Below are 24,463 nucleotides of genomic sequence, written 5' to 3'. Positions count from 1 at the left end.
GCAAATATCTGAAAAATCCAACAGGAATAGTTATTATTAAAAATAGAATCTATGAGGATACTCTGCAAACCACAAAATCCATTTGAAAACACATTAAAAAAAGGTTGACATAAATCCAAAATTCATTTTAGAAGAATACAGTAACTTATACTTTAGTTTTTAGATGCTATGAAAAATTAACTAAGGAGCATCAGTGGCCTGGGATATACAAGCTGGAAAAATGAGCCTATAAAAGCCTCAAGAAGGTAGACAAAGGCAAATGCAAAGTTTTGCCTCTGGAATGGGATAATCCCATGCCACAGGACAGGCACACTACATCTTGACTGCAGGAGATGATTAAAAGTTAAAGAAAAATATGAGATTGACAGTGACAGGACAAGAGGCAACAATCACAAACTGCAACATGGAAAATTTGAACTGGATAAGGGAATTACTTGGATATAATAAGGTATCTCACTGTAGGAGATACTTAAGATTTGGCAAGAGAAAGGAACAACCCAACCAAACTGGACATTTCTGACAGGAGGTTCGCAGAGACGCCTCTAATGACCTTCCAGATGAAAATATTTTATGAGTCTATGATAATTCAAACTACAGAGAATCCTTCTTTAGGGAAACAAGAAACAAAAAACTAACAACAACAACAACAACAAAAAAGACAGAATTGTAGAGGTGATCAACCAGAAGGTAAATAAAGACCTCCTAAAGTCAAAGTGTGTCCTGCACCACATCAACAGCCTACTCCAAAGCCAAAGCTGCCTTGGAGCAAACGGGCAAAGGACAACGGGCGGTCTCCCAGAGCTAATTCCATAAACAACATTTTCTCCATCTTTCTACTCTGATAATCCTTCACAGATACCAGAACCAGCACCTCTCTGAAAAGCATGAGCAGTTTGAAATCCACCTTTCTAACAAAAGATGTGTTTCAGCTTCCCAGAGATTTCCAAAGGCTGTGAGAACAACAAGAGAAAACAGAGTGTGACCCACCTGATTTAGCTTCTTGTAAGCACAATTTACACCACTAATCAAAACCATGTTGGGCATCAAGGGTCTTGGAAAGTGGAAGACAAAGTCCAGCTTCATGAGCCAAATGGAAGCTTGGCGCAGGAGATCTGGCACAGTCACCTCCCGCTTGAGGAATTCTGAAGCCAGTTCTGCATAAGGTTGGAAGACAACATCGCAGAGGAAAAAATTGGGGATGTCATAGAGCAGGTTCTTCACCCGCTGGAGAAAGGTCATGTGGTCTGTAAGGTCTGTAAATGCTCTGGGGACGTAGGAAGGGGGGTTGGGACACTGGGTGGCCTGGAATTCCAAACGACATGGCATTTGCTGCAGGAAATACACGGAAGGCAGGGAAAGATGCTCAGCCAGGATTGCCCCACAGGGTAGGAAAGGGTCTGTGAAGACAGCATCAAACTTGCTCTCCTCAAGGTACCTGATGAGCTCCTTGTTGTGGAGTAAGTGGGTGCAGGTGGCCAGGAACAGAGCAGAGTTTTGTTTTGCCCGTTGATAAAGTCTAATAACCCTTTCCAGAAAAGATCCTTCTTCAAATACATCCTTTATTAATCCTTGGACAACTTCATCCAGCTCTTCCTTTGTGAAAGGCACTGGATAACTTTTCATCACAAAGTTCTTGGATGGCTTGATGTGCATAGTCACTTCAGGTGCCACCACAACCACCTCATGTCCCTTCTGCTGGAGAATGTCCAACACCTCCCGCATGCTGAGCCAGTGGCTCCCATCCACTGGCACCACCAGGAGCTTCCCAGCAGCAGCCAGACCCAGCAGGGACAGGAGCAGAACCACAAGTGGTGGAGAAGCACTGAGCCCTGGGGCCATTCCTGCAGGGATCAGGTGAGTGCTCCCAGGGAAGGAAACCCGCGACAGCACTGCAGCACCGACACTGCTCCACACCTTCAAGCAATCTGTGCCCAGCCAAGCCTTGTATCCCTGCTTTATTTGCTGTGTAGTTAATTTGTAATCACTAATGTGATAAAAGGCTGCATATCCGGCATCAGAGTTCAGGCAGCTGATGAACGTGGGGGGATGCACCAGATAAGCCTTGTGTTCTTTAACAAGAACTTTGTCAGCTCTTTCACCTTTGAGCACCACCTGCCAAATCACTGTAGCCCCTTGAGACTCCTGGAATTTGCTGATAGACTGCACACAGCCATCACCAAGACAAAATTTTCCTAGATCTGCCTTCAGACTGAAAGGCTGCTTCTCAAACTGAGAGCCTCCAACCTGACGCGTTCTTCCAAATTCCAGCTTTGGAAATACCCAGGTGAAGAAGCAGAAAAATTCACCGGTGAAGAAAGATGTAGTGATGCAACAAGGGCAGAAGCCTCAGGTGCATTTCTCAGTAAATACCAGACCCATCTACAACAATTTTCTAATTAGGGATTACACCTGATTGCAATGCTTGGACAACCCCACAGACTCATTCATCACTCACTAAGAGAGCACCAAGTCACACAAAAGTGTGGAAGGTACCAAAACTGAGAGACTATAGCGACACTTAAAACTGGAGAAGACAGAGAAAGAAACATCCTGACCTAACATGCTTTGAACATACTTTGACAGGAGTTTTTCAGAGTGACCTCAAATGTCCTTCCAGATGTCAATATTTCATGAGCATATGACAATTCAAAGCATTGAAATTCCTTCATTAAAGGAAAAAAGGAAGAAAGAATTGTACAGGAAATCAGCCAGATTGTACCAGAGCAACAGCCTTGATGGAAGAGGCTCTGAGGAACACATTCCAATGCAAAGGTGGCCTGGAGGAGGCGGCACAGGACCAATGGGGAGTCTCTCAGAGCTAATTCCATAAACAACATTTTCTCCATCTTTCTACTCTGATAATCCTTCACAGATACCAGAACCAGCACCTCTCTGAAAAGCACGAGCAGTTTGAAATCCACCTTTCTAACAAAAGCTGTGTTTCAGCTTCCTAGAGATTTCCAAAGGCTGTGAGAACAAGAGAAAACAGAGTGTGACCCACCTGATTTAGCTTCTTGTAAGCACAATTTACACCACTAATCAAAACCATGTTGGGCATCAAGGGTTTTGGGAAGTGCAAGACAAAGTCCAGCTTCATGAGCCAAATGGAAGCTTGGCGCAGGAGATCTGGCACAGTCACCTCCCGCTTGAGGAATTCTGAAGCCAGTTCTGCATAAGGTTGGAAGACAACATCGCAGAGGAAAAAATTGGGGATGTCATAGAGCAGGTTCTTCACCCGCTGGAGAAAGGTCATGTGGTCTGTAAGGTCTGTAAATACTCTGGGTACGTAGGAAGGGGGGTTGGGACACTGGGTGGCCTGAAATTCCAAACCACAGGGGACTTGCTGCAGGAAATACACGGAAGGCAGAGAAAGATGCTCAGCCAGGATTGCCCCACATGGCAGGACAGGGTCTGTGAGGAGGGCGTCGAACTTACTCTCCTCAAGGTACCTGATGAGCTCCTTGTTGTGAATTAAGTGGGTACAGGTAGCCAGGAACAGAGCAGAAGTCTTCTTTGCGTGGTGATACTGCCTAATAACTCTTTCCAGAAAAGATCCTTCTTCAAATAAATCCATTATTGACCCTTTAAAAACTTCATCCATCTCTGCCTTTGTGAAAGGCACTGGATACTTTTTCATCACAAAGTTCTTGGATGGTTTGATCTGCAAGGAGACTTCAGGTGCCACGACAACCACTTCATGTCCCTTCTGCTGGAGCATGTCCAACACCTCCCGCATGCTGAGCCAGTGGCTCCCATCCACTGGCACCACCAGGAGCTTCCCAGCAGCAGCCAGACCCAGCAGGGACAGGAGCAGAACCACAAGTGGTGGAGAAGCACTGAGCCCTGGGGCCATTCCTGCAGGGATCAGATGAGTGCTTCCAGGGAAGGAAACCCACAGCAGCACCGCAGCAGCGGCGCTGCTCCCTACTTTCAAGCAATCTGTGCCCAGCCAAGCCTTGTATCCCTGCTTTATTTGCTGTGTAGTTAATTTGTAATCACTAATGTGATAAAAGGCTGCATAACCAGCATCAGAGTTCAGGCAGCTGATGAACGTGGGGGGATGCACCAGATAAGCCTTGTGTTCTTTAACAAGAACTTTGTCAGCTCTTTCACCTCTGAACCTTTGAACACTACCTGCCAGGCCACTGTAACCCCTTGAGATCTGTGAAACTTGCTGTTATACCTCACATAGCCATCACCAAGACAAAATTTTCCTAGATCTGCCTCCAGACTGAAAGGCTGCTTTTCAGTATGGGAGCCCCCAACCTGCCACATTCTTCCAGATTCCAGCTTTGGAAATACCCAGGTGAAGAAGCAGAAAAATTCACCGGTGAAGAAAGATGTAGTGATGCAACAAGGGCAGAAGCCTCAGGTGCATTTCTCAGTAAATACCAGACCCATCTACAACAATTTTCTAATTAGGGATTACACCTGATTGCAATGCTTGGACAGTCCCACAGACTTGTTCATAACTCAGTAAGAGAGCACCAAGTCACACAAAGATACAGAAAATGGCTCTGAACACATGAAATGGAAACAGCAAATGTAGAGCCCAGCTTGATTGGTGAGAAGGTAGAGCACAGCTGTCTACATATGGAAGAGGAGAGAAAATTTCATGTGCATTCATCCAACCACAAGTAAGGGTAACTAGATCCTCAACCAAAACACATGATTCAAGCTGGCCAAACACAGACATCTATCACAGCACAAATTAAAAACTAAATGTTACCCACCTGAGGCAGCTCCTTGTGAGCACAGTTTACTCCGCCAATTGGAATGATATTGGGCATCAAGGGTCTTGGATAGTCGAGCACAAATTCCAACCTCAGGAGCCAAACAGAGCCCTTCCGTAAGAGATCCTGCACAGTCACTTCCCGCTGCAGGAACTCGGAAGCCAGTTTTGAGAATGGGTCAAAGGCAAAATCACAGAGGAAAAGATTTTGGGTGTCAAAGAGAAGGTTCTTCACCCGCTGGAAAAAGGTCATCCGGTCTGTAAGTTGAGAGAAAGCCCTGGGCACATAGGAAGGAGGATTGGGACACTGAGTGGCTTCAAAATCTAAACCGCACGGGATTCCTCGTAAGAAATACACAGAAGGGAGTGAAAGATGCTCTGCCAGGATCACTCCACAAGGTATTACAGGGTCAGTAAGAAGGGCATCAAACTTGCTCTCCTCAAGGTACCTGATGAGCTCTTTGTTTTGCAGGAGCTGTTCACAGGCAACAGCTGACATATTACCAAATTCTTTCATAGCTTCATATATTTTAAGAAATCGTTCAAAAAAAGATGCCTCTTCAAATGAAGTATGTAGAAACATATTGAAATTTTTCTCCATCTCTTCCTTTGTGTAGGGCACTGAGTACATTTTCATCACAAAGTTCTTGGATGGCTTGATGTGCATAGTCACTTCAGGTGCCACCACAACCACCTCATGTCCCTTCTGCTGGAGCATGTCCACCACCTCCCGCATGCTGAGCCAGTGGCTCCCGTCCACTGGCACCACCAGGAGCTTCCCAGCAGCAGCCAGACCCAGCAGGGACAGGAGCAGAACCACAAGTGGTGGAGAAGCACTGAGCCCTGAGGCCATTCCTGCACGGATCATGTGAGTGCCTCCAGGGAAGGAAACCCACAGCAGCACAGCAGCACCGGTGTCCCCTCCACACCTTCAAATGATCTGTGCCACTGCCTGAATTTGATTCCTTATTTAATGTGCTGGTTGGTAAATGTGTAATCCCTGATGTGATAAAAGGCTGTATAACAAGTATGAAATTCCTGCCAAGTCCATAGAATCAACAGATAACTCGTCCTGTCTCTATCAGAACAGTCCAGAGTACCCTTAGAGGGAGGCAGAGGGTGCACTGGGACTGCACTTTGGATTCCTTTCCTCTGCATGTTATGGAGATGTGTCACATGTAGGGGATGTGTCACATGCACATCACCATTCAGCCCAGCAGAGATTCTCCTTCCCTCCAGGCAAGGCATGTCCCCTCTCCCTCTCTCTTGCAAAACTCATCTCTAGGAGACCCAGGCCCCATGGAAGCCATTGAACAGCTCTTTTAGGACAGTTTCATGACTAAGAAGACACAGAAGATGGAAGGATGATGCCATGTTTCACATGTTACAGGACATGTGACTCACATCAAGAAGGAAACACATCCAGTGCCCAAGACCTGCCTCAGGGCATGCAAGGGTTGGCTTTGTGAGCTGGGAGGTTTGAGCAGAGATTTATGAGCACTTTTGTGAGGGACTTTCCAGAGAACAATTCAGAGCCTAATTTTGGCTTTGTTTTTGTCCCTGACAAAGCACCAATGCTGTCTTAGCAGTGGTGGAGTTGTGTGAATGCTCACATGGCCAATCCCAGTGTACATGGAGATGTCTGTAAGCTGTCACAGCCACCTCCACACTTGGGGATGGGTGGAATTGTCACACATTGGGCTTTGTGAATCCACCTTACACCACAGAAATAATAAGGAAAATGAGTGAACAGAAAGCCAGAGTACCAAGAGACCTCACCCAACTTCCCAGGCTCACCAGTGGAGCAGCAGACGAGGCTCTCCAGGAGGAACACTGCACAGGGCTCTTGTCAGCAGCCCAAGGAACCCAAGCACACGGCGCATTGGAGCGAGTGGTGCACGCACAAGGCTGCACCCAAACACTGAGCGCCAGTCCAGCTGTGCTGGATGAGTCACATCAGAGCTGCTCCAGGCATCAGGGATGGGCTTTGGAACCAGCAAAATGTTTTTAGGATCTTCTGGGAGATCCCATTGGAACCAATCATTATACAAATCCAAAACTTTATCCTACTATGTAGAAATTCTCAGAATCCTTTTGGCTTACAGAATTTATGTCCCATCACAGATCCTTAGTACACTCTCACTTGATGACCCTGTTGTTTCCTTATAATAAAGAACCCCTTGAAAGAAAGAACAAACAGCTCCCTTCACAGGATGTGTAAAATCAGGAAAAAATGAGAGAAAAACAGTTACTTTCATGAGGATTCCCCTTGCTCACCAGAAATGGGAACTAGATTCCTATCACAACACAGAATTCCACCCTCCTGAAAACAGAATTCAATCAAGGCATGGATTTAAACCAGACCCACCTGAGGCAGCTCCTTGTGAGCACAGTTTAATCCTCCAATTGGAATGATGTTGGGCATCAAGGGTCTTGGATAGTCGAGCACAAATTCCAACCTCAGGAGCCAAACAGAGGCCTTCCGTAAGAGATCCTGCACAGTCACTTCCCGCTGCAGGAACTCGGAAGCCAGTTTTGAGAATGGGTCAAAGGCAAAATCACAGAGGAAAAGATTTTGGGTGTCAAAGAGAAGGTTCTTCACCCGTTGGAAAAAGGTCATCCGGTCTGTAAGTTGAGAGAAAGCCCTGGGCACATAGGAAGGAGGATTGGGACACTGAGTGGCTTCAAAATCTAAACCGCACGGGATTCCTCGTAAGAAATACACAGAAGGGAGTGAAAGATGCTCTGCCAGGATCACTCCACAAGGTATTACAGGGTCAGTAAGAAGGGCATCAAACTTGCTCTCCTCAAGGTACCTGATGAGCTCTTTGTTTTGCAGGACCTGTTCACACCAAAGAGCTGACAGATTACCAAATTTTTTCATAACTTCATACATTTTTAGAAATCTTTCAAAAAAAGGTCCTTCTTCAAAAAAAGTATGTACAAATGCCTTGAAATCTTTCTCGAATTCTTCATTTGTGTAGGGACCCGAAACCGTTTTTAACACAAAGTTCTTGGATGGCTTGATGTGCAAAGAGACTTCAGGTGCCACAACAACCACTTCATGTCCCTTCTGCTGGAGCATGTCCACCACCTCCCGCATGCTGAGCCAGTGGCTCCCGTCCACTGGCACCACCAGGAGCTTCCCAGCAGCAGCCAGACCCAGCAGGGATAGGAGCAGAACCACAAGTGGTGGAGAAGCACTGAGCCCTGAGGCCATTCCTGCACGGATCATGTGAGTGCCTCCAGGGAAGGAAACCCACAGCAGCACAGCAGCACCGGTGTCCCCTCCACACCTTCAAATGATCTGTGCCACTGCCTGAATTTGATTCCTTATTTAATGTGCTGGTTGGTAAATGTGTAATCCCTGATGTGATAAAAGGCTGTATAACAAGTATGGAATTCCTGCCAAGTCCATAGAATCAACAAATAACTCCTCCTGTCTCTATCAGAACAGTCCAGAGTACCCTTAGAGGGAGGCAGAGGGTGCACTGGGACTGCACTTTGGATTCCTTTCCTCCGACTGGACCCTCTGCATGTTATGGAGATGTGTCACATGTAGGGGATGTGTCACATGCACATCACCATTCAGCCCAGCAGAGATTCTCCTTCCCTCCAGGCAAGGCATGTCCCCTCACCCTCTCTCTTGCAAAACTCATCTCTAGGAGACCCAGGCCCCATGGAAGCCATTGAACAGCTCTTTTAGGACAGTTTCCAGATTAAGAAGACACAGAAGATGGAAGGATGATGCCAGGTTTCACATGTTACAGGACATGTGACTCACATCAAGAAGGAAACACATCCAGTGCCCCACACCTGCCTCAGGGCATGCAAGGGTTGGCTTTGTGAGCTGGGAGGTTTGAGCAGAGATTTATGAGCACTTTTGTGAGGGACTTTCCAGAGAACAATTCAGAGCCTAATTTTGGCTTTGTTTTTGTCCCTGACAAAGCACCAATGCTGTCTTAGCAGTGGTGGAGTTGTGTGAATGCTCACATGGCCAATCCCAGTGTACATGGAGATGTCTGTAAGCTGTCACAGTCACCTCCACACTTGGGGATGGGTGGAATTGTCACACATTGGGCTTTGTGATCCCACCTTACACCACAGAAATAATAAGGAAAATGAGTGAACAGAAAGCCAGAGTACCAAGAGACCTCACCCAACTTCCCAGGCTCACCAGTGGAGCAGCAGACGAGGCTCTCCAGGAGGAACACTGCACAGGGCTCTTGTCAGCAGCCCAAGGAACCCAAGCACACGGCGCATTGGAGCGAGTGGTGCACGCACAAGGCTGCACCCAAACACTGAGCGCCAGTCCAGCTGTGCTGGATGAGTCACATCAGAGCTGCTCCAGGCATCAGGGATGGGCTTTGGAACCAGCAAAATGTTTTTAGGATCTTCTGGGAGATCCCATTGGAACCAATCATTATACAAATCCAAAACTTTGTCCTACTATCCACAAATTCTCACAATCCCATTTGGCTTGCAGAATCAGCATGCCATCACAGATCCTCAGTACAGGGTCATTAGAAGATCCTGGTGTTTCCTTATAACAGAGAACCCCTTAAATGACAGAACAACATGCTTCCTACACAGGAAATGGAAAGTCATGAAAAAAATGAGAAAAAACCAGTTCCTTTCATGAGCATGCACCTCACTCACCGGAAATGGGAACTAGATTCCTATCACAACACAGAATTCCATCCTCCTGAAGACAGAAATCAATCAAGGCATGGATTTAAACCAGACCCACCTGAGGCAGCTCCTTGTGCTTCTTCTGAGCACAGTTTAGTCCTCCAATTGGAATGATGTTTGGCATCAAGGGTCTTGGATAGTCGAGCACAAAATCTAACCTGAAGAGCCAAAGAGAGCCCTTCCGTAAGAGATCCAGCACAGTCACCTCCCGCTGCAGGACCTCGGAAGCCAGTTTTGAGTAGGGATTAACAGTAAAACCACAGAGAAAAATATCTGGGATGTCATAGAGCAGATTCTTCACTCGCTGGAAAAAGGTCATGTGGTCTGCATTGTCTGAAAATGCCCTGGGCACATAGGAAGGAGGACTCGGACACTGAGTGGCTGCAAATTCTAACTCACACGGGACTAATCGGTAGAAAAATATGGCAGGAAGTGAAAGACGCTCAGCAAGGATTGCGCCACAGGGTAGGAAAGGGTCTGTAAGGACAGCATCAAACTTGGTTTCCTCAAGGTACCTCATGAGCTCTTTGCTTTTTAAGAGATGTTCACAGTTGGAGACCCCAAAATTTGTGACCCTCTTTGTACTTTCAAATACTTTAAAAAATCTTTCAATAAAAGATCCTTCTTCAAATACAACATGAAAATACGCCTTCAAATTTTTCTCAAACTCTTCCTTTGTGTAGGGAACTGAGTACATTTTCATCACAAAGTTCTTGGATGGCTTGATGTGCAGGGAGACTTCAGGGGCCACCACGACCACCTCGTGCCCCTTCTGCTTCAGCACCTCCAGCACTTCCTGCACACTGAACCAGGGGCTCCCGTCCACGTGCACCACCAGGAGCTTCCCAGCAGCAGCCAGACCCAGCAGGGACAGGAGCAGGACTGCAACTGATGGAGATGCACTGAGCCCTGGGGCCATTCCTGCACAGATCAGGCGAGTGCCTTCAGGGAAGGAAACCCACAGCAGCACAGCAGCACTGGCGTCCACTCCACACCTTCAAATGATCTGTGCCACTGCCTAAATTTGGATCCTTATTTAATGTGCTGGGTGGTAAATGTGTAATCCCTGATATGATAAAAGGCTGCATAACAGGCATGGAATTCCTGCCAAGTAAATAGAACCAGCAGATAAGTCTACCTGTCTCTATCAGAAGAATAGTCCAGAGTACCCTTAGAGGGAGGCAGAGGTTGCTGTTGGGACTGCACTTTGGATTCAATTTCCTCTGGCTGGACTTCTGCACATGTGGGAGATATGTCACATGTAGGGGATGTATGACATGCACATCTCCATTCAGCCCAGCAGAGGCTTCTCCTTCCCCCCAGGTATGGCCTGTCCCCTCTCCTGCTCTCATGGAACACTCATGTCTGGGTGACCAAGAGTCCACAGCAGTTGTGGAACAGCTCTTTAAGATGGTTTATAGAATAAGAAGACAGAAGAGATGGAGGGATGATGCCAAGATTCTGAGCAAACATTTATGTGCCCTCTATGAGTGAGTCTTTCCACAGAACAGTTCAGGGCCTAATTCTGGCTTCTTTATGTCACTGACAAAGCACCAATGGTGTCCAGCAGTGGTAGAGTTGTGTGAATGCTCATGTTGCCAACCTCAGTGTGCACAGGGATGTCTGTAAGGTGTCATTGTCTCCTCCACACTTAGAGATGGGTGGAATTGCCACATATTGGGCATTGTGATCCCACCCAGCAGCAAACCAATCCTAAGGAGCAGGACTGAAGAGAAAGCCAGGGCACCAAAAGAACTCATCCAAGTCTTCAGGCTCCCCCCTGGAGCAGCAGAGGTGACTCTCCAGGAGGAACACTGCACAAGGCTCTTGCCAAGAGCCCAGGCAAGCCAAAGCTTGGCATCATCACCAAGGCTGCACCCAAACCCTCAATGTCAGTCAAACTGTGCTGGATGTGTCAAATCAGACCCGCTCCAGGCATGAGGGCTGGGCATATCCATCAAAAAGGAATTGTTAAACCTTTCTAGGACTCCTCATGGGATCTCTCTGTTAAAGGAACTCAGCACTTTTTCTTACTATCCACAAATTCTCACAATCTCTTGCCTGGTGCAATCTGTCCTACCACAAACTCTTGCTAGAAGATCCTGGTGTGTACCTACAACTGAGCACCATCAGAATGTGTAAAATCAGTAAAAAATGAGAGAAAAACAGTTCCTTTCATGAGGATTCACCTAACTCACCAGACTAGATTCCTATCAGAACCCAGAACTCCACCCTCCTGAAGACAGAAATAATCAAGGCATGGATTACAAGGAGACGCACCTGAGGCAGGTCCTTGTGAGCACAGTTTACTCCTCCAATTGGAATGATATTTGGCATCAAGGGTCTTGGATAGTCTAGAACAAAATCTAACTTCATGAGCCAAAGAGAGCCCTTCCGTAAGAGATCCAGCACAGTCACTTCCCGCTGCAGGAACTTGGAAGCCAGTTTTGAGTAAGGTTCAAAAGCAAAATCACAGAGAAAAAGACCTGGGATGTCATAGAGCAGATTCTTCACTCGCTGGAGAAAGGTCATGCGGTCTGTATTGTCTGTATGTATCCTGGGGACATAGGAAGGCGGCTTGGGACACTGAGTGGCTTCAAAATCTAAACCACACGGGATTCCTCGTAACAAAAACACAGAAGGAAGTGAAAGATGCTCAGCCAGGATCGCCCCACAGGGTAGGAAAGGGTCTGTAAAGACAGCATCAAACTTGCTCTCCTCAAGGTTCCTGATGAGCTCTTTGTTTTGCAGGAGCTGTTCACAGCTGGAGAACTCTAAATCACTCATTCTTTTCATACTCCTGTACACTTTAAGAAATCTTTCAAAAAAAGATCCCTCTTCAAAGGAAACCTGAAAGAATGCATTGAAAACACTCTCCTTTTCTTCCTTTGTATAGGGCACTGAGTACATTTTCATCACAAAGTTCTTGGATGGCTTGATGTGCATAGAGACTTCAGGTGCCACCACAACCACCTCATGTCCCTTCTGCTGGAGCATGTCCACCACCTCCCACATGCTGAGCCAGTGGCTCCCGTCCACTGGCACCACCAGGAGCTTCCCAGCAGCAGCCAGACCCAGCAGGGACAGGAGCAGAACCACAAATGGTGGAGAAGCACTGAGCCCTGAGGCCATTCCTGCACGGATCATGTGAGTGCCTCCAGGGAAGGAAACCCACAGCAGCACAGCAGCACTGGCGTCCACTCCACACCTTCAAATGATCTGTGCCACTGCCTGAATTTGATTCCTTATTTAATGTGCTGGTTGGTAAATGTGTAATCCCTGATGTGATAAAAGGCTGGATAACAAGTATGAAATTCTTGCCAAGTCCATAGAAACAACAGATAACTCATCCTGTCTCTATCAGAATAGTCCAGAGCACCCTTAGAGGGAGGCAGAGGGTGCACTGGGACTGCACTTTGGATTCCTTTCATCCGACTGGACCCTCTACATGTTATGGAGATGTGTCACATGTAGGGGATGTGTCACATGCACATCACCATTCAGCCCAGCAGAGATTCTCCTTCCCTCCAGGCAAGGCATGTCCCCTCTCTCTTGCAAAACTCATCTCTAGGAGACCCAGGCCCCATGGAAGCCATTGAACAGCTCTTTTAGGACAGTTTCCAGATTAAGAAGACACAGAAGATGGAAGGATGATGCCAGGTTTCACATGTTACAGGACATGTGACTCACATCAAGAAGGAAACACATCCAGTGCCCCACACCTGCCTCAGGGCATGCAAGGGTTGGCTTTGTGAGCTGGGAGGTTTGAGCAGAGATTTATGAGCACTTTTGTGAGGGACTTTCCAGAGAACAATTCAGAGCCTAATTTTGGCTTTGTTTTTGTCCCTGACAAAGCACCAATGCTGTCTTAGCAGTGGTGGAGTTGTGTGAATGCTCACATGGCCAATCCCAGTGTACATGGAGATGTCTGTAAGCTGTCACAGCCACCTCCACACTTGGGGATGGGTGGAATTGTCACACATTGGGCTTTGTGATCCCACCTTACACCACAGAAATAATAAAGAATATGAGTGAACAGAAAGCCAGAGTATCAAGAGACCTCACCCAACTTCCCAGGCTCACCAGTGGAGCAGCAGACGAGGCTCTCCAGGAGGAACACTGCACAGGGCTCTTGTCAGCAGCCCAAGGAACCCAAGCACACGGCGCATTGGAGCGAGTGGTGCACGCACAAGGCTGCACCCAAACACTGAGCGCCAGTCCAGCTGTGCTGGATGAGTCACATCAGAGCTGCTCCAGGCATCAGGGATGGGCTTTGGAACCAGCAAAATATTTTTAGGATCTTCTGGGAGATCCCATTAGAACCAATCATTATACAAATCCAAAACTTTGTCCTACTATCCACAAATTCTCACAATCCCATTTGGCTTGCAGAATCAGCATGCCATCACAGATCCTCAGTACAGGGTCATTAGAAGATCCTGGTGTTTCCTTATAACAGAGAACCCCTTAAATGACAGAACAACATGCTTCCTACACAGGAAATGGAAAGTCATGAAAAAAATGAGAGAAAAAAACAGTTCCTTTCAAGAGCATGCACCTCACTCACCGGAAATGGGAACTAGATTCCTATCACAACACAGAATTCCATCCTCCTGAAGACAGAAATCAATCAAGGCATGGATTTAAACCAGACCCACCTGAGGCAGCTCCTTGTGCTTCTTCTGAGCACAGTTTAGTCCTCCAATTGGAATGATGTTTGGCATCAAGGGTCTTGGATAGTCGAGCACAAAATCTAACCTGTAGAGCCAAAGAGAGCCCTTCCGTAAGAGATCCAGCACAGTCACCTCTCGCTGCAGGACCTCGGAAGCCAGTTTTGAGTAGGGATTAACAGTAAAACCACAGAGAAAAATATCTGGGATGTCATAGAGCAGATTCATCACTCGCTGGAAAAAGGTCATGTGGTCTGCATTGTCTGAAAATGCCCTGGGCACATAGGAAGGAGGATTGGGACACTGAGTGGCTGCAAATTCTAACTCACACGGGACTAATAGGTAGAAAAATATGGCAGGAAGTGAAAGACGCTCAGCAAGGATTGCGCCACAGGGTAGCACAGGGTCTGTAAGGACAGCATCAAACTTGGTTTCCTCAAGGTCCTTGATGAGTTCTTCATTTTTAAAGAGCTGTTCACAGCTGGAGACCCAATAATCAGTGACTCTTCTCGTCATTTCAAATACTTTAAAAAATCTTTCAATAAAAGATCCTTCTTCAAATACAACATGAAAATACGCACTGAATTCTTTATCAAACTCTTCCTGTGTGAATGGGACTGAGTACATTTTCATCTCAAACTTCTTGGATGGCTTGACATGCAGGGAGACTTCAGGGGCCACCACGACCACCTCGTGCCCCTTCTGCTTCAGCATCTCCAGCACTTTCTGCACACTGAACCAGGGGCTCCCGTCCACGTGCACCACCAGGAGCTTCCCAGCAGCAGCCAGACCCAGCAGGGACAGGAGCAGAACTACAACTGATGGAGAAGCACTGAGCCCTGGGGCCATTCCTGCACAGATCAGGCGAGTGCCTCCAGGGAAGGAAACCCACAGCAGCACAGCAGCACTGGCGTCCACTCCACACCTTCAAATGATCTGTGCCACTGCCTAAATTTGATTCCTTATTTAATGTGCTGGGTGGTAAATGTGTAATCCCTGATATGATAAAAGGCTGCATAACAGGCATGGAATTCCTGCCAAGTAAATAGAACCAGCAGATAAGTCTACCTGTCTCTATCAGAAGAATAGCCAAGAGTACCCTTAGAGGGAGGCAGAGGTTGCTGTTGGGACTGCACTTTGGATTCATTTCCTCTGGCTGGACTTCTGCACATGTGGGAGATATGTCACATGTAGGGGATGTGTGACATGCACATCTCCATTCAGCCCAGCAGAGGCTTCTCCTTCCCCCAGGTATGGCCTGTCCCCTCTCCTGCTCTCATGGAACACTCATGTCTGGGTGACCAAGAGTCCACAGCAGTTGTGGAACAGCTCTTTCAGATGGTTTATAGAATAAGAAGACAGAAGAGATGGAAGGATGATGCCAAGATTCTGAGCAAACATTTATGTGCCCTCTATGAGTGAGTCTTTCCACAGAACAGTTCAGGGCCTAATTCTGGCTTCTTTATGTCACTGACAAAGCTCCAATGGTGTCCAGCAGTGGTGGAGTTGTGTGAATGCTCATGTTGCCAACCCCAGTGTGCACAGGGATGTCTGTAAGGTGTCATTGTCTCCTCCACACTTAGAGATGGGTGGAATTGCCACATATTGGGCATTGTGATCCCACCCAGCAGCACACCAATCCTAAGGAGCAAGATTGAAGAGAAAGCCAGGGCAGCAAAAGAACTCATCCAAGTCTTCATGCTCCCCCCTGGAGGAGCAGAGGTGACTCTCCAGGAGGAACACTGCACAGGGCTCTTGCCAAGAGCCCAGGCAAGCCAAAGCTTGGCATCATCACCAAGGCTGCACCCAAACCCTCAATGCCAGTCAAACTGTGCTGGATGTGTCAAATCAGACCTGCTCCAGGCATGAGGGCTGGGCATATTCATCAAAAAGGAATTGTTAAACCATTCTAGGACTCCTCATGGGATCTCTCTGTTAAAGGAACTCAGCACTTTTTCTTACTATCCACAAATTCTCACAATCTCTTGCCTGGTGCAATCTGTCCTACCACAAACTCTTGCTAGAAGATCCTGGTGTGTACCTACAACTGAGCACCATCAGAATGTGTAAAATCAGTAAAAAATGAGAGAAAAACAGTTCCTTTCATGAGGATTCACCTAACTCACCAGACTAGATTCCTGTCAGAACCCAGAACTCCACCCTCCTGAAGACAGAAATAATCAAGGCATGGATTACAAGGAGACGCACCTGAGGCAGGTCCTTGTGAGCACAGTTTACTCCTCCAATTGGAATGATATTTGGCATCAAGGGTCTTGGATAGTCTAGAACAAAATCTAACTTCATGAGCCAAAGAGAGCCCTTCCGTAAGAGATCCAGCACAGTCACTTCCCGCTGCAGGAACTTGGAAGCCAGTTTTGAGTAAGGTTCAAAAGCAAAATCACAGAGAAAAAGACCTGGGATGTCATAGAGCAGATTCTTCACTCGCTGGAGAAAGGTCATGCGGTCTGTATTGTCTGTATGTATCCTGGGGACATAGGAAGGCGGCTTGGGACACTGAGTGGCTTCAAAATCTAAACCACACGGGATTCCTCGTAACAAAAACACAGAAGGAAGTGAAAGATGCTCAGCCAGGATCGCCCCACAGGGTAGGAAAGGGTCTGTAAAGACAGCATCAAACTTGCTCTCCTCAAGGTTCCTGATGAGCTCTTTGTTTTGCAGGAGCTGTTCACAGCTGGAGAACTCTAAGTCACTCATTCTTTTCATACTCCTGTACACTTTAAGAAATCTTTCAAAAAAAGATCCCTCTTCAAAGGAAACCTGAAAGAATGCATTGAAAACTTTCTCCTTTTCTTCCTTTGTATAGGGCACTGAGTACATTTTCATCACAAAGTTCTTGGATGGCTTGATGTGCAAAGAGACTTCAGGTGCCACCACAACCACCTCATGTCCCTTCTGCTGGAGCATGTCCACCACCTCCCGCATGCTGAGCCAGTGGCTCCCGTCCACTGGCACCACCAGGAGCTTCCCAGCAGCAGCCAGACCCAGCAGGGACAGGAGCAGAACCACAAATGGTGGAGAAGCACTGAGCCCTGAGGCCATTCCTGCACGGATCATGTGAGTGCCTCCAGGGAAGGAAACCCACAGCAGCACAGCAGCACTGGCGTCCACTCCACACCTTCAAATGATCTGTGCCACTGCCTGAATTTGATTCCTTATTTAATGTGCTGGTTGGTAAATGTGTAATCCCTGATGTGATAAAAGGCTGGATAACAAGTATGAAATTCCTGCCAAGTCCATAGAAACAACAGATAACTCGTCCTGTCTCTATCAGAACAGTCCAGATTACCCTTAGAAAGAGGCAGAGGGTGCACTGGGACTGCACTTTGGATTTTTTCCCTCTGACTGGACCCTCTACATGTTATGGAGATGTGTCACATATAGGGGATGTGTCACATGCACATCACCATTCAGCCCAGCAGAGATTCTCCTTCCCTCCAGGCAAGGCATGTCCCCTCTCTCTTGCAAAACTCATCTCTAGGAGACCCAGGCCCCATGGAAGCCATTGAACAGCTCTTTTAGGACAGTTTCCAGATTAAGAAGACACAGAAGATGGAAGGATGATGCCAGGTTTCACATGTTACAGGACATGTGACTCACATCAAGAAGGAAACACATCCAGTGCCCAAGACCTGCCTCAGGGCATGCAAGGGTTGGCTTTGTGAGCTGGGAGGTTTGAGCAGAGATTTATGAGCACTTTTGTGAGGGACTTTCCAGAGAACAATTCAGAGCCTAATTTTGGCTTTGTTTTTGTCCCTGACAAAGCACCAATGCTGTCTTAGCAGTGGTGGAGTTGTGTGAATGCTCACATGGCCAATCCCAGTGTACATGGAGATGTCTGTAAGCTGTCACAGCCACCTCCACACTTGGGGATGGGTGGAATTGTCACGCATTGGGCTTTGTGATCCTACCTTACACCACAGAAATAATAAAGAATATGAGTGAACAGAAAGCCAGAGTATCAAGAGACCTCACCCAACTTCCCAGGCTCACCAGTGGAGCAGCAGACGAGGCTCTCCAGGAGGAACACTGCACAGGGCTCTTGTCAGCAGCCCAAGGAACCCAAGCACACGGCGCATTGGAGCGAGTGGTGCACGCACAAGGCTGCACCCAAACACTGAGCGCCAGTCCAGCTGTGCTGGATGAGTCACATCAGAGCTGCTCCAGGCATCAGGGATGGGCTTTGGAACCAGCAAAATATTTTTAGGATCTTCTGGGAGATCCCATTAGAACCAATCATTATACAAATCCAAAACTTTGTCCTACTATCCACAAATTCTCACAATCCCATTTGGCTTGCAGAATCAGCATGCCATCACAGATCCTCAGTACAGGGTCATTAGAAGATCCTGGTGTTTCCTTATAACAGAGAACCCCTTAAATGACAGAACAACATGCTTCCTACACAGGAAATGGAAAGTCATGAAAAAAATGAGAGAAAACCAGTTCCTTTCATGAGCATGCAACTCACTCACTGGAAATGGGAACTAGATTCCTATCACAACACAGAATTCCACCCTCCTGAAGACAGATATCAATCAAGGCATGGATTTAAAACAGACCCACCTGAGGCAGCTCCTTGTGCTTCTTCTGAGCACAGTTTAGTCCTCCAATTGGAATGATGTTTGGCATCAAGGGTCTTGGATAGTCGAGCACAAAATCTAACCTGTAGAGCCAAAGAGAGCCCTTCCGTAAGAGATCCAGCACAGTCACCTCCCGCTGCAGGACCTCGGAAGCCAGTTTTGAGTAGGGTTTAACAGTAAAATCACAGAGAAAAATATCTGGGATGTCATAGAGCAGATTCATCACTCGCTGGAAAAAGGTCATGTGGTCTGCATTGTCTGAAAATGCCCTGGGCACATAGGAAGGAGGATTGGGACACTGAGTGGCTGCAAATTCTAACTCACACGGGACTAATCGGTAGAAAAATATGGCAGGAATTGAAAGACGCTCAGCCAGGATTGCGCCACAGGGTAGGAAAGGGTCTGTAAGGACAGCATCAAACTTGGTTTCCTCAAGGTACCTCATGAGCTCTTTGCTTTTTAAGAGATGTTCACAGCTGGAGACCCAATAATCAGTGACTCTTCTCGTCATTTCATATACTTTAAAAAATCTTTCAATAAAAGATCCTTCTTCAAATACAATATGAAAATACGCACTGAAATCTTTCTCAAACTCTTCCTGTGTGAATGGGACTGAGTGCATTTTCATCACAAAGTTCTTGGATGGCTTGACGTGCACGGAGACTTCAGGGGCCACCACGACCACCTCGTGCCCCTTCTGCTTCAGCGTCTCCAGCACTTCCTGCACACTGAACCAGGGGCTCCCGTCCACGTGCACCACCAGGAGCTTCCCAGCAGCAGCCAGACCCAGCAGGGACAGGAGCAGGACTACAACTGATGGAGAAGCACTGAGCCCTGGGGCCATTCCTGCACAGATCAGGCGAGTGCCTCCAGGGAAGGAAACCCACAGCAGCACAGCAGCACTGGCGTCCACTCCACACCTTCAAATGATCTGTGCCACTGCCTAAATTTGAATCCTTATTTAATGTGCTGGGTGGTAAATGTGTAATCCCTGATGTGATAAAAGGCTGTATAACAGGCATGGAATTCCTGCCAAGTAAATAGAACCAGCAGATAAGTCTACCTGTCTCTATCAGAAGAATAGTCCAGAGTACCCTTAGAGGGAGGCAGAGGTTGCTGTTGGGACTGCACTTTGGATTCAATTTCCTCTGGCTGGACTTCTGCACATGTGGGAGATATGTCACATGTAGGGGATGTGTGACATGCACATCTCCATTCAGCCCAGCAGAGGCTTCTCCTTCCCCCAGGTATGGCCTGTCCCCTCTCCTGCTCTCATGGAACACTCATGTCTGGGTGACCAAGAGTCCACAGCAGTTGTGGAACAGCTCTTTAAGATGGTTTATAGAATAAGAAGACAGAAGAGATGGAAGGATGATGCCAAGATTCTGAGCAGACATTTATGTGCCCTCTGTGAGCGAGACTTTCCACAGAACAGTTCAGGGCCTAATTCTGGCTTCTTTATGTCACTGACAAAGCTCCAATGGTGTCCAGCAGTGGTGGAGTTGTGTGAATGCTCATGTTGCCAACCCCAGTGTGCACAGGGATGTCTGTAAGGTGTCATTGTCTCCTCCACACTTAGAGATGGGTGGAATTGCCACATATTGGGCATTGTGATCCCACCCAGCAGCCCACCAATCCTAAGGAGCAGGACTGAAGAGAAAGCCAGGGCACCAAAAGAACTCATCCAAGTCTTCAGGCTCCCCCCTGGAGGAGCAGAGGTGACTCTCCAGGAGGAACACTGCACAAGGCTCTTGCCAAGAGCCCAGGCAAGCCAAAGCTTGGCATCATCACCAAGGCTGCACCCAAACCCTCAATGTCAGTCAAACTGTGCTGGATGTGTCAAATCAGACCTGCTCCAGGCATGAGGGCTGGGCATATCCATCAAAAAGGAATTGTTAAACCATTCTAGGACTCCTCATGGGATCTCTCTGTTAAAGGAACTCAGCACTTTTTCTTACTATCCACAAATTCTCACAATCTCTTGCCTGGTGCAATCTGTCCTACCACAAACTCTTGCTAGAAGATCCTGGTGTGTACCTACAACTGAGCACCATCAGAATGTGTAAAATCAGTAAAAAATGAGAGAAAAACAGTTCCTTTCATGAGGATTCACCTAACTCACCAGACTAGATTCCTATCAGAACCCAGAACTCCACCCTCCTGAAGACAGAAATAATCAAGGCATGGATTACAAGGAGACGCACCTGAGGCAGGTCCTTGTGAGCACAGTTTACTCCTCCAATTGGAATGATATTTGGCATCAAGGGTCTTGGATAGTCTAGAACAAAATCTAACTTCATGAGCCAAAGAGAGCCCTTCCGTAAGAGATCCAGCACAGTCACTTCCCGCTGCAGGAACTTGGAAGCCAGTTTTGAGTAAGGTTCAAAAGCAAAATCACAGAGAAAAAGACCTGGGATGTCATAGAGCAGATTCTTCACTCGCTGGAGAAAGGTCATGCGGTCTGTATTGTCTGTATGTATCCTGGGGACATAGGAAGGCGGCTTGGGACACTGAGTGGCTTCAAAATCTAAACCACACGGGATTCCTCGTAAGAAATACACAGAAGGAAGTGAAAGATGCTCAGCCAGGATCGCCCCACAGGGTAGGAAAGGGTCTGTAAAGACAGCATCAAACTTGCTCTCCTCAAGGTTCCTGATGAGCTCTTTGTTTTGCAGGAGCTGTTCACAGCTGGAGAACTCTAAGTCACTCATTCTTTTCATACTCCTGTACACTTTAAGAAATCTTTCAAAAAAAGATCCCTCTTCAAAGGAAACCTGAAATAATGCATTGAAAACTTTCTCCTTTTCATCCTTTGTATAGGGCACTGAGTACATTTTCATCACAAAGTTCTTGGATGGCTTGATGTGCAAAGAGACTTCAGGTGCCACCACAACCACCTCATGTCCCTTCTGCTGGAGCATGTCCACCACCTCCCGCATGCTGAGCCAGTGGCTCCCGTCCACTGGCACCACCAGGAGCTTCCCAGCAGCAGCCAGACCCAGCAGGGACAGGAGCAGAACCACAAATGGTGGAGAAGCACTGAGCCCTGAGGCCATTCCTGCACAGATCATGTGAGTGCCTCCAGGGAAGGAAACCCACAGCAGCACAGCAGCACTGGCGTCCACTCCACACCTTCAAATGATCTGTGCCACTGCCTGAATTTGATTCCTTATTTAATGTGCTGGTTGGTAAATGTGTAATCCCTGATGTGATAAAAGGCTGGATAACAAGTATGAAATTCCTGCCAAGTCCATAGAATCAACAGATAACTCCTCCTGTCTCTATCAGAACAGTCCAGAGTACCCTTAGAGGGAGGCAGAGGGTGCACTGGGACTGCACTTTGGATTTTTTCCCTCTGACTGGACCCTCTGCATGTTATGGAGATGTGTCACATATAGGGGATGTGTCACATGCACATCACCATTCAGCCCAGCAGAGATTCTCCTTCCCTCCAGGCAAGGCATGTCCCCTCTCTCTTGCAAAACTCATCTCTAGGAGACCCAGGCCCCATGGAAGCCATTGAACAGCTCTTTTAGGACAGTTTCCAGATTAAGAAGACACAGAAGATGGAAGGATGATGCCAGGTTTCACATGTTACAGGACATGTGACTCACATCAAGAAGGAAACACATCCAGTGCCCAAGACCTGCCTCAGGGCATGCAAGGGTTGGCTTTGTGAGCTGGGAGGTTTGAGCAGAGATTTATGAGCACTTTTGTGAGGGACTTTCCAGAGAACAATTCAGAGCCTAATTTTGGCTTTGTTTTTGTCCCTGACAAAGCACCAATGCTGTCTTAGCAGTGGTGGAGTTGTGTGAATGCTCACATGGCCAATCCCAGTGTACATGGAGATGTCTGTAAGCTGTCACAGCCACCTCCACACTTGGGGATGGGTGGAATTGTCACGCATTGGGCTTTGTGATCCTACCTTACACCACAGAAATAATAAAGAATATGAGTGAACAGAAAGCCAGAGTACCAAGAGACCTCACCCAACTTCCCAGGCTCACCAGTGGAGCAGCAGACGAGGCTCTCCAGGAGGAACACTGCACAGGGCTCTTGTCAGCAGCCCAAGGAACCCAAGCACACGGCGCATTGGAGCGAGTGGTGCACGCACAAGGCTGCACCCAAACACTGAGCGCCAGTCCAGCTGTGCTGGATGAGTCACATCAGAGCTGCTCCAGGCATCAGGGATGGGCTTTGGAACCAGCAAAATATTTTTAGGATCTTCTGGGAGATCCCATTAGAACCAATCATTATACAAATCCAAAACTTTGTCCTACTATCCACAAATTCTCACAATCCCATTTGGCTTGCAGAATCAGCATGCCATCACAGATCCTCAGTACAGGGTCATTTCCTTATAACAGAGAACCCCTTAAAAGACAGAACAACATGCTTCCTACACAGGAAATGGAAAGTCATGAAAAAAATGAGAGAAAAACAGTTCCTTTCAAGAGCATGCACCTCACTCACCGGAAATGGGAACTAGATTCCTATCACAACACAGAATTCCACCCTCCTGAAGACAGAAATCAATCAAGGCATGGATTTAAACCAGACCCACCTGAGGCAGCTCCTTGTGCTTCTTCTGAGCACAGTTTAGTCCTCCAATTGGAATGATGTTTGGCATCAAGGGTCTTGGATAGTCGAGCACAAAATCTAACCTGTAGAGCCAAAGAGAGCCCTTCCGTAAGAGATCCAGCACAGTCACCTCTCGCTGCAGGACCTCGGAAGCCAGTTTTGAGTAGGGATTAACTGTAAAACCACAGAGAAAAATATCTGGGATGTCATAGAGCAGATTCTTCACTCGCTGGAAAAAGGTCATGTGGTCTGCATTGTCTGAAAATGCCCTGGGCACATAGGAAGGAGGATTGGGACACTGAGTGGCTGCAAATTCTAACTCACACGGGACTAATCGGTAGAAAAATATGGCAGGAAGTGAAAGACGCTCAGCCAGAATTGTGCCACAGGGTAGGAAAGGGTCTGTAAGGACAGCATCAAACTTGGTTTCCTCAAGGTCCTTGATGAGTTCTTTGTTTTTAAAGAGCTGTTCACAGCTGGAGACCCAATAATCAGTGACTCTTCTCGTCATATCAAATACTTTAAAAAATCGTTCAATAAAAGATCCTTCTTCAAATACAACATGAAAATACGCCCTGAATTCTTTATCGAACTCTTCCTGTGTGTAGGGAACTGGGTACATTTTCATCTCAAACTTCTTTGAGGGCTTGACATGCAGGGAGACTTCAGGGGCCACCACGACCACCTCGTGCCCCTTCTGCTTCAGCGTCTCCAGCACTTCCTGCACACTGAACCAGGGGCTCCCGTCCACGTGCACCACCAGGAGCTTCCCAGCAGCAGCCAGACCCAGCAGGGACAGGAGCAGAACTACAACTGATGGAGAAGCACTGAGCCCTGGGGCCATTCCTGCACAGATCAGGCGAGTGCCTCCAGGGAAGGAAACCCACAGCAGCACAGCAGCACTGGCGTCCACTCCACACCTTCAAATGATCTGTGCCACTGCTTAAATTTGAATCCTTATTTAATGTGCTGGGTGGTAAATGTGTAATTCCTTGATATGATAAAAGGCTGCATAACAGGGATGGAATTCCTGCCAAGTCCATAGAAACAACTGATAACTCTACCTGTCTCTATCAGAAGAATAGTCCAGAGTACCCTTAGAAGGAGGCAGAGGTTGCTGTTGGGATTGCACTTTGAATTCATTTCCTCTGGCTGGACTTCTGCACATGTGGGAGATATGTCACATG

At 47.3% G+C, this 24,463-nt stretch overlaps 7 protein-coding genes across 15 annotated transcripts in view; all 7 read right to left on the bottom strand.

The window, feature by feature from the left end:
- LOC130255407 (UDP-glucuronosyltransferase 1A1-like) overlaps nucleotides 1–24,463 on the bottom strand; it is a 38,191-nt gene that overhangs the window by 11,863 nt on the left and 1,865 nt on the right. The window contains exons 1-2 of one of the 9 annotated variants that reach the window (XM_056496052.1): nucleotides 5,289–5,600; nucleotides 2,561–2,574 (exon numbers count right to left, since the gene is read on the bottom strand). The exons of 1 other annotated variant lie outside the window; for it this stretch is intronic. In XM_056496052.1, the coding sequence (XP_056352027.1) occupies nucleotides 2,561–2,574; nucleotides 5,289–5,600 (326 nt within the window). Of the gene's footprint in view, nucleotides 1–987; nucleotides 2,834–4,733; nucleotides 5,674–7,100; nucleotides 8,041–9,482; nucleotides 10,433–11,704; nucleotides 12,643–24,463 lie in introns of those variants that run through there. 7 more of the 9 variants (XM_056496047.1, XM_056496043.1, XM_056496049.1 and 4 more) reach the window with 7 other exon arrangements.
- Nucleotides 2,936–3,853, bottom strand: LOC130255417 (UDP-glucuronosyltransferase 1A1-like). Its single transcript, XM_056496064.1, has one exon. It carries the CDS (start codon nucleotides 3,851–3,853, stop codon nucleotides 2,951–2,953), a length of 903 nt encoding a protein of 300 aa, XP_056352039.1. The 3' UTR covers nucleotides 2,936–2,950.
- Nucleotides 14,052–15,156, bottom strand: LOC130255414 (UDP-glucuronosyltransferase 1A1-like). Its single transcript, XM_056496060.1, has one exon. The coding sequence runs from the start codon at nucleotides 14,941–14,943 to the stop codon at nucleotides 14,068–14,070; it is 876 nt and encodes a 291-aa protein (XP_056352035.1). The 5' UTR covers nucleotides 14,944–15,156; the 3' UTR covers nucleotides 14,052–14,067.
- LOC130255588 (UDP-glucuronosyltransferase 1A1-like) lies at nucleotides 16,225–17,258 on the bottom strand. The gene has a single exon (XM_056496472.1). The coding sequence runs from the start codon at nucleotides 17,167–17,169 to the stop codon at nucleotides 16,225–16,227; it is 945 nt and encodes a 314-aa protein (XP_056352447.1). The 5' UTR covers nucleotides 17,170–17,258.
- LOC130255586 (UDP-glucuronosyltransferase 1A1-like) lies at nucleotides 18,664–19,633 on the bottom strand. The gene has a single exon (XM_056496471.1). It carries the CDS (start codon nucleotides 19,537–19,539, stop codon nucleotides 18,664–18,666), a length of 876 nt encoding a protein of 291 aa, XP_056352446.1. The 5' UTR covers nucleotides 19,540–19,633.
- On the bottom strand, nucleotides 20,807–21,846 carry LOC130255410 (UDP-glucuronosyltransferase 1A1-like). Its single transcript, XM_056496056.1, has one exon. It carries the CDS (start codon nucleotides 21,764–21,766, stop codon nucleotides 20,822–20,824), a length of 945 nt encoding a protein of 314 aa, XP_056352031.1. The 5' UTR covers nucleotides 21,767–21,846; the 3' UTR covers nucleotides 20,807–20,821.
- Nucleotides 23,230–24,209, bottom strand: LOC130255415 (UDP-glucuronosyltransferase 1A1-like). Its single transcript, XM_056496061.1, has one exon. It carries the CDS (start codon nucleotides 24,118–24,120, stop codon nucleotides 23,245–23,247), a length of 876 nt encoding a protein of 291 aa, XP_056352036.1. The 5' UTR covers nucleotides 24,121–24,209; the 3' UTR covers nucleotides 23,230–23,244.

Source organism: Oenanthe melanoleuca, chromosome 7 (genome assembly GCF_029582105.1).
Source record: "Oenanthe melanoleuca isolate GR-GAL-2019-014 chromosome 7, OMel1.0, whole genome shotgun sequence".
Lineage (NCBI taxonomy): Eukaryota > Metazoa > Chordata > Aves > Passeriformes > Muscicapidae > Oenanthe > Oenanthe melanoleuca.
The sequence above is the reverse complement of the archived record's forward strand: the minus strand, read 5'-3'. Positions and strand labels throughout refer to the sequence as shown.